Source organism: Chlamydomonas reinhardtii, chromosome 12 (assembly GCF_000002595.2).
Source record: "Chlamydomonas reinhardtii strain CC-503 cw92 mt+ chromosome 12, whole genome shotgun sequence".
Lineage (NCBI taxonomy): Eukaryota > Viridiplantae > Chlorophyta > Chlorophyceae > Chlamydomonadales > Chlamydomonadaceae > Chlamydomonas > Chlamydomonas reinhardtii.
The window spans coordinates 6,657,956-6,666,436 of record NC_057015.1 but is presented as its reverse complement, the minus strand read 5'-3'; the positions used below and the strand labels follow the sequence as shown (position 1 = coordinate 6,666,436).

At 60.3% G+C, this 8,481-nt stretch overlaps 1 protein-coding gene across 1 annotated transcript; it reads left to right on the top strand.

The window, feature by feature from the left end:
* Window positions 1-1,469: 1,469 nt before the first annotated feature.
* CHLRE_12g539205v5 (uncharacterized protein) lies at window positions 1,470-4,346 on the top strand. The gene is made up of 4 exons (XM_043068716.1): window positions 1,470-1,821; window positions 2,574-2,640; window positions 2,884-2,982; window positions 3,596-4,346. The coding sequence occupies exons 1-4, from the start codon at window positions 1,712-1,714 to the stop codon at window positions 3,626-3,628; spliced, it is 309 nt and encodes a 102-aa protein (XP_042918810.1). The 5' UTR covers window positions 1,470-1,711; the 3' UTR covers window positions 3,629-4,346.
* The last annotated feature ends 4,135 nt before the right edge of the window (window positions 4,347-8,481 follow it).

Below are 8,481 nucleotides of genomic sequence, written 5' to 3'. Positions count from 1 at the left end.
TTGAACAGGGGCAGACGCGCTGCCCCCCTGCTGCCAGAAAGCAGCCTGGTCCCCGAGACCAGAACCCTGACAGGGCAAGAAGAGAAGAACAGAGAAGAAAACAGAAAGCAAACACCTCGAAAACCGCCACCAAACACCCCAAACCATCCCACCCCACCCCACCCCGACCCGGCAGACAGAGCAGGAGGCTGGCCCCCCCGCCCCCCAGGAGGGGTTGCACAAAAACACCGCCAGACCCAACCCAAGCACCAACCTACACCACAGCCTAACCGCAAGAACCACCACCACTGCGCGCCAGAAAAGAAAACACCAGCGGTACGCACTCGCCCCGCCCAAACCCACCCCACCCCCACAAGTCGGTTGCTTAAGCAACACCCCAGGAGAACCGGCAGAGGAGACACAAGCAGAAAACTAAACGGGCCAGATGTGGCGCTGACTAAGTGGGCTCCAGTCCGCTGCAAGACGCGCTGTGCAGGCCCCCTAGGTTTCCTTTTGGGCGGCGTTTCTTTCCAGGCGCTGGCGTGGCGTATTATCGTCATCAGCTTATCTGGCGCCCTTGTGTTTTAGCTATGGCTGGCGTCGCAGCGCCTGGGCGGCTGTGGGCCTTCCTGCTCAGCGCGTCTTGCAGCGGGCTGGAGCCCGATTAGTCAGCGCCACATCTGGCCCGTTTAGTTTTCTGCTTGTGTCTCCTCTGCCGGTTCTCCTGGGGTGTTGCTTAAGCAACCGACTTGTGGGGGTGGGGTGGGTTTGGGCGGGGCGAGTGCGTAGTGCTGGTGTTTCTTTTTCTGGCGCGCGGTGGTGGTGGTTCTTGCGGTTAGGCTGTGGTGTAGTTTGGTGCTTGGGTTAGGTCTGGCGGTGTTTTTGTGCAACCCCTCCCGGGGGGCGGGGGGGCCAGCCTCCTGCTCTGTCTGCCGGGTCGGGGTGGGGTGGGGTGGGATGGATGGGGGTGGTTGGTGGCGTTTTCGAGGTGTTTGCTTTCTGTTTTTCCTCTCTTTTCTCATCTTCTTGCCCTGTCAGGGTTCTGGTCTCGGGGACCAGGCTGGTTTCAGGTAGCAGGGGGGCAGCGCGTCTGCCCCTGTTCAACCTTGTAAGGATGATTCCTCAAAAAAATGCGAGGGTCGCCCTCCACCGCCGCCGCTGCTGCCGCCGCCGCCGTGGCAGGCCCCGTGCTAGGTCCTGCCCCGCCCGCCGCCTGCTCCTGCAGCCGCGCGGAACGCCGCGGCCCCTCACCCGAGTGCTGGGACGGGGACGCATACGACTGCAGTTCTCTCGCCGGCGTGTTCTGCTGCCCGGCTGCCGCAGAGGTGCGGTGGAGCCAGGGGTCCAGAGCCACCGGGTTATTGTGGAAATGCTGCGCCGCCGTGGTGGTCAGCTGCGCCGCTGCACGCTGCCACTCCGCCTCCCGCTTCGCCAGCCGCGACTGTCACTCTGGGAAAACAAAGTTACCGGACAATCCAAAACCTACCGGACATGTGACCAGACTTACCGGACAAGTGCCGTACCCTACCGGACAATGCCTGAAATCTACCGGACAATAGTCCCCGGCGCCCCTTACCGGACATTTGCAGGCCGCGATTTGCCAAATCTTACCGGACACCATGCACACCAGTGAAAAGCCGGTTCAACAGCACCAGCATGCTCAGTTTATGTACTGTATTAATTAGTTGTGTGTTATTACCAAAGCGACAAGATCCTTGCACAGGGCAGAGCCATGTCCGAGTCCTACTACTATGCTGGCAGAGACAGCTTCCACACGTCTGGCGGTGGCTCCATTGAGTTTGCCGATAGCAAGGGCAACGTGGTGAACATGAACGACCACAGGTGCAGGAGGGGCGGCAGCGGCAGCGGCAGGCCCTTCTGGAACGGCGTTGGATGCATTGTTGATGACAAACGAATAGAGTTTGGCTCTATAAAGTGGTACGTACAATAAGAATTGAGAAATACGGCTTGTGTGCAAAACGAAAAAAAACCCACCGGTTCCAGTGGGTTTTCCGTTCGTCGCGTACACCTCGAATTCTTTATCCCCTGATGCACACACCTCACGCACTGCCGAGTAGCTATTGATAGTAGACATCAAAGACGCATTCCACTCCCAGGCGTGTCCTTGCACACGCGGTCGTCCGAGTCGGGGGCTGAGTTGGGTGTCAGGGGCGACGCTGGGAGTTGGGAGTCTGGGGCGACAAGCAACAAGGCCATCAGCAGCATGTGTGTGTGTGTATGTGTGGGCTTGTGTGTGTGTGTGTGCGTGTGTGTGTGTGTGTGTGTGTGTGTGTGTGTGTGTGTGTGTGTGTGTGTGTGTGTGCATGTGTGGGCTTGTGCATGCGTGTGCTCGTGTGTACACGAGGTGTGTGTGTGTGTGTATTGACGTGCGTGTATGTGCGTGCGTGAGCATGAGCTTGTGCATTTGTGTGTGTGTGTGTGTGTGTGTGTGTGTGTGTGCACGCTTGAGCGAACGCATGTGTGACGCCCAGCTGTGCGTGTCTCCAAGCGGGCAGCCCAGGGGGGCGTGTCCTGTGTGCGTGTGCTGTGGGGAAGTGTGTTTCCGGGCATATGGCCTGCTTGTGTGGCCCCAGCCATCTGAGCGGCAGGCACATGCATCTTATCCGGCTGTCGCCGGCCCAGTTTGATGCCAACCCCCAGGCACGCCCGCCTGGCCTCTCCATTGAACTTATGCAACTGCCTCCGGCGGTGGGGGTGACGGGCCTGTTACCGCTGGTGCCGCATGTGAAAGCGCGGCAAGCCGGCCTCGCGGTACAGTGTGTGTTGGGTGTGTGTGGTCTGCTGCCGTACGTGCCCCCGTGGACCCGGGTCGTGGCAGCGTGGCTGCGCCAGGTGCACCCGGCGGCAATGCCCCTGCGTTTGTTGGACCGTGTGCTAAATAAGTCGCTCACCCCGGCGGGCAAGCCGTTTGTGCGCCTGCTGAAAGCCATGACTAAATTGCCCACGGTGACTCTTGTGGCGCCGCCCGAGCCGGGCGCGTGGGTGAGTCATGTGCCGTTGTGGGCTAACCCGGCGCTGTGTGAGGACGGCCGCACGTGGGAAGTGGCTTTTGCGGATTTGTTTGCTCTGCCGGGACTGGCGTGTGCGTGTGGGCCAGCTGGTTGCAGCACATGACGGCCTGCACGAACTGCGGCAGGCATTGACATGCCCTTGGGCGGAGGGCTCCCGGTTTGGTGAAGCGTGTCCCTACCGTTCCAGCCCCTATTAAACCGATCGGTATGGGGGCGGTTACCGGGCGGTCACCCTGATAAACCGATGGTCAGCATCGGTTAGCATCGGTCAGGATTGGTATGGGTTGGCTGATCGGTAAAACCTCGGTAAACTTTGATAAAATGGTAACTTCCTGCTGGTAACCCATTGTTATGTGGCTCCTGCCCAGCCCTTGTCCAGGCTCTGCCCAGGCGCGCTCAGCCCCCACCCAGATGCCACCCAGGCCCGCCCAGCTGCCGCCCAGCCGCCGCCCAGGCCCGCCCAGCTGCCGCCCAGGGCCGCCCAGCTGCCGCCCAGGCCCGCCCAGCTGGAGAGGCGCCTACTGCCTGAGCATGAAACGTACCCCATCATGCACACTATTTATTACATTCTATGAACACCGCAGGTGAACAAGCTGGGAGGGCAAGACACCGGCTAGCTTTGGCTGCACAGAGAAGCAGCTGGAGAACGCCAAGAAGTAGGGGAAGTAGAGGGATAGTGCTTGGACAGTAAAGTACATTGCAGGATGCCCTTGGTCTGTTGGGCAGTAGCATGGCGTGCATGGCGTGCGGGATAGGTGCACCAAAGCAAGTAGTACGACTGGCGGCGGGGGGCAGTGGGCGGTGAATGTTGTTGAGTCCTTGCAAGCACTTGTTGGTCGTGAAGCTGGCTTACATGCGTGTCAAGGTGTGCCAAAGAGTCATGTTGGTGCTGCAATTTATACGGCAGCCGGGTGCCGGGGGGTGGGGCGGCAACCGGGAGCCGGGGGCTGGGGCGGCAGCTGGGCGGGGGCTGGGGCGGCAGCTGGGCGGGCCTGGGCGGCAGCTGGGCGGGCCTGGGCGGCAGCTGGGCGGGCCTGGGCGGCAGCTGGGCGGGGCCTGGTTAGTGCGTGCACTATGCGTGTGTCCTGCGGCCTAGACGTTTCCCGGCACTTCTGTACCTAGGCTTGTGGCGATAAGGCACAGCGGTGGGGCTCTGGCGGGTTGAGGCCTGGCTAGGACTCACAGTGCGCGGAGTCACACAGACTTTGTCCACAGGAGGGTTTGCAGCAAAGTCGGGGTTGGTGGAGTCAAGTTGGGCCCTGATAGCATGTGATTAATGTGATGGCTCGGCGTCTTCGGGTGCTGGGACTGTCCCCTCTGTAACTTCCGCATTCTTATACATGCCCGCATACGACATAACCAGCGCCCAACACTTAAACCAACACAGCAACGCTGCGCAATGCCCAGCTGTGCGTGTCTCCAAGCGGGCAGCCCAGCAGGGCGTGTCCTGTGTGCGTGTGCTGTGGGGAAGTATGTTTCGGGGCATGGCCTGCTTGTGTGGCCCCATCTGAGCAGCAGGCACATGCATCTTATCCATGCCCGCATCCGACATAACCAGCGCCCAACACTTGAACCAACGCTGCACAATGCCCAGCTGTGCGTGTCTCCAAGCGGGCAGCCCAGGGGGGCGTGTCCTGTGTGCGTGTGCTGTGGGGAAGTGTGTTTCCGGGCATGACCTGCTTGTGTGGCCCCATCTGAGCAGCAGGCACATGCATCTTATCCATGCCCGCATCCGACATAACTGCATACATTGGATTATGTGTCCTAGCAATGGCATTACCAGATCTGGGAAGGGAGCTGGCTGGCATGCGCAATGGGGCAGCACTGCTGCATGAGAGACCCTACATTCAGCTTCTCAACTTGTTAGTATGACTCTCTCATAAGACTCATACTTTACGCTACAGATTTAATACTTACAAGTTGTTAAATGTATCGCTGAGCTGTTACAGCCTATCACCGCCGTTGCAAGCGATATCGGCATGCAGTGTTCCACGTTCACAAACCCTCTATGATACTGCACGATGCTATTTCATAGCAACTATGTTAGACACAAGGTTGCGAGCATGCTTGAGGGGTTGGCGGAGGTGCTACAAACTTGGTCAAAGTGGAGGCCTTTATCGCTGACCATCGCCGACCTGCACAAGATTCAAGGCCAAACAGGCTCACAGCCCGATAATGTAACGTTCTGACTGAGAACTCGCATTGTATCAGCTCAAAGCTCAAAGCGTCTACGTGTTTTGCTGTCACGGTCAACAACCATGCGTTTGCCCTGCCTGCGCTTTCGCACGGGGTCCTAATAGTTTCAATCGCTTATGCATGGAAATATCTGCTTACAATTCCCCGGCCGCCATATCCTCATGTCAACCTTGGTCTGCGCGCTAGGCATCGGTGCATGTGCTGCATGTCACCATGCCTGTTGCAACGCTGGTGGTGCTGTGTATGCAGGTGATATGTGCGCAAGCATGGAGGCGCATGGGGCCAAAGGAGCGCGACGAGGTAGCCAAAGGGACCCAGGAGCAAGCAAAAAGGGTATGTGAACAGGGTTGAACAAGGGCAGGGGAGCCGCTGCTACATGACAAGGGAATGACTAGAATGACAGGACATGCAACGGTGTCTGTAGACACCACAAAAGACGGTGGGACGCGTCCTGCTTGTATTGCTGGCTAGGCTACCGGACATTGGTGCGCTACCTTACCGGACATTGCTTGAAAGCTACCGGACATTGCTTGAAATCTACCGGACAATCGTGCACTACCCTACCGGACATTGGTGCACTACCTTACCAGACATTGCTTGAAACCTACCGGACAATGCCTGAAACCTACCGGACAATGCTTGAAATCTACCGGACAATCTGGCGCTGCCCTACCGGACATTGGTGCGCGACTCTACCGGACAATGCCTGAAAGCTACCGGACTCTACTTTACCGGACAAATTGTCCCTTAATTAAATCGCATTGTCCGGTAACCGATTAGCCTGTATGTCCGGTAACAGATGACCGTATTGTCCGGTAAGATTAGGGGTGGGTTTTCCCAGAGTGTGTGCCGCCGGCGGGGGCCCCGAATCCCCCGCCTGCTGTGTTGGCACCGGGCACGGCATGGCTGCGGGGCGGGCCGGAGCTGGAGGTGCGGCCGGGTTTTTGAGGAATCATCCTTACAAGGTTGAACAGGGGCAGACGCGCTGCCCCCCTGCTGCCTGAAAGCAGCCTGGTCCCCGAGACCAGAACCCAGACAGGGCAAGAAGAGAAGAGAAGAGCCACCGGGTTGGCCGCGGTGATGGCCCGCCGCACGTCCCGCACCGTGTAGTCTGCTAAGCTGACACCCGCAATCCGGCAGTGCTCCGGGTGCACCACCACCCCAGCCTCCGGCGCCAGGAAGTACGGCGCCCGAGGCCACGCCCCCGCCCGGTCCCCTGGTGATGCTGCATCGTACGCCGCCCGCTCTTCAAAGGTCCACAGGTGCCGCGGCTTGCGATGCTGCAGCACACAGGCAGGCTGCCACGCCCCATCCACCGCCGGGGGCAGCACGCCAGGCCCAGGCTCCAAGAGCCGCCTCGTGTAGTGGACGTAGGACACAGCCCCCGCAGCGTTAGCCACCCACAGCTGGTCCAGGCTAACCCGCCACTGTGGCGGCGCCGCTGGCGGCTGAGTGGCTGGCTGCGGTGGATGCTGTTCCACGCCCGCGCTCCGCACGTGGCCGACCGCAGCCGCCAGCCGGGCAGGCAGCCCCGCGGGCGCCGGCGCGTCGCTGTACACCCACGCCCACGTGGTGGCGGAGTCCGGGCGCACATGAGTAAGCAGCGCCCGGGTGAGCGTCTTCCAGGGTTGCCGGCCTGGCTGGGCAAGGAGGGCGAAAGTCTTAGCTTGCAGGGCAGACAGGAACGCAGGCAGGTCGACGTGGTTGACACCCCCATCCTTGTACGGCAGACAGGCCGTTTCCCGCTTTGGCAGCAGGAGCGGGTTCCCGTGCGACACCAGGCTGGCGTCCTCAGCGTGCATGGAGCGCGCAGCAAAGTGGTCCACCAGGTCGTTGAGTTTTTTTTTTGAGGAATCATCCTTACAAGGTTGAACAGGGGCAGACGCGCTGCCCCCCTGCTGCCTGAACGCAGCCTGGTCCCCGAGACCAGAACCCTGACAGGGCAAGAAGAGAAGAAAAGAGAAGAAAAACAGAAAACAAACACCTCGAAAACCGCCACCAACCACCCCCATCCATCCCACCCCACCCCACCCCGACCCGGCAGATAGAGCAGGAGGCTGGCCCCCCCGCCCCCCGGGAGGGGTAGCACAAAAACACCGCCAGACCTAACCCAAGCACCAACCTACACCACAGCCTAACCGCAAGAACCACCACCACCGCGCGCCAGAAAAAGAAACACCAGTGCTACGCACAAGCCCCGCCCAAACCCACCCCACCCCCGCAAGTCGGTTGCTTAAGCAACACCCCAGGAGAACCGGCGGAGGAGACACAAGCAGAAAACTAAACGGGCCAGATGTGGCGCTGACTAAGCGGGCTCCAGCCCGCTGCAAGACGCGCTGTGCAGGAAGTCCCACAGCCGCCCAGGTGCTGCGACGCCAGCCAGAGCTAAAACCAAAGGGCGCCAGACAAGCTGATGACGATAATACGCCACGCCAGCGCCTGGAACGAAACGCCGCCCAAAAGGAAACCTAGGGGGCCTGCACAGGTGATGCAAGCGTCAGCCGCAAGTTCAACTTCGGTGACCCACCCTGAACCTCCTCCACTTCACAAAGCGTGCCACCCGCCGACCAGATGGCCACAAAGTGCTCCAGCTTAGCCGCCTTGAGCTGCGCGGTGAGAAGCTGTGTGGGCAGAGCCGACAGGGTTTCAGGGGTTAGCGTGGCGGCAGTGAAACGCAGCTGCATCACCCTGCGCAGCTCGCTGACCACCTCCCGAACCACATGCTCCGACGTCTGCTTAGCAGGCTCGCGGGACCAGTACGCACACCAGACGGCGTACAAGAATGTGGCCCGCAAAGTGCTCCACAGCAGCGCGCCCGCCCCCCGCAGGCCTGAGGCCCACATTTTTTTTTTGAGGAATCATCCTTACAAGGTTGAACAGGGGCAGACGCGCTGCCCCCCTGCTGCCTGAAAGCAGCCTGGTCCCCGAGACCAGAACCCTGACAGGGCAAGAAGAGAAGAAAAAGAGAAGAAAAACAGAAAACAAGCACCTCGAAAACCGCCACCAACCACCCCCATCCATCCCACCCCACCCCACCCCGACCCGGTAGACAGAGCAGGAGGCTGGTCGGTGAGTTCCTTCAGCTGCGCAGGCGACGGGTTGAGGAAGCTGAAGTGGTAGGCCAGCTTTGCCGCCAGCACCTGCTTTGCAATGTGCACACGGCCAACGAGAGTCAGAGACAGGGCAGCCCACAGACGCGCCACAAACGCCATGCCGCGAGCCCGCCGGGTGTACAAGTCAGCTGCAGCCGCATCAGAGTCCCACGACAGGGGCA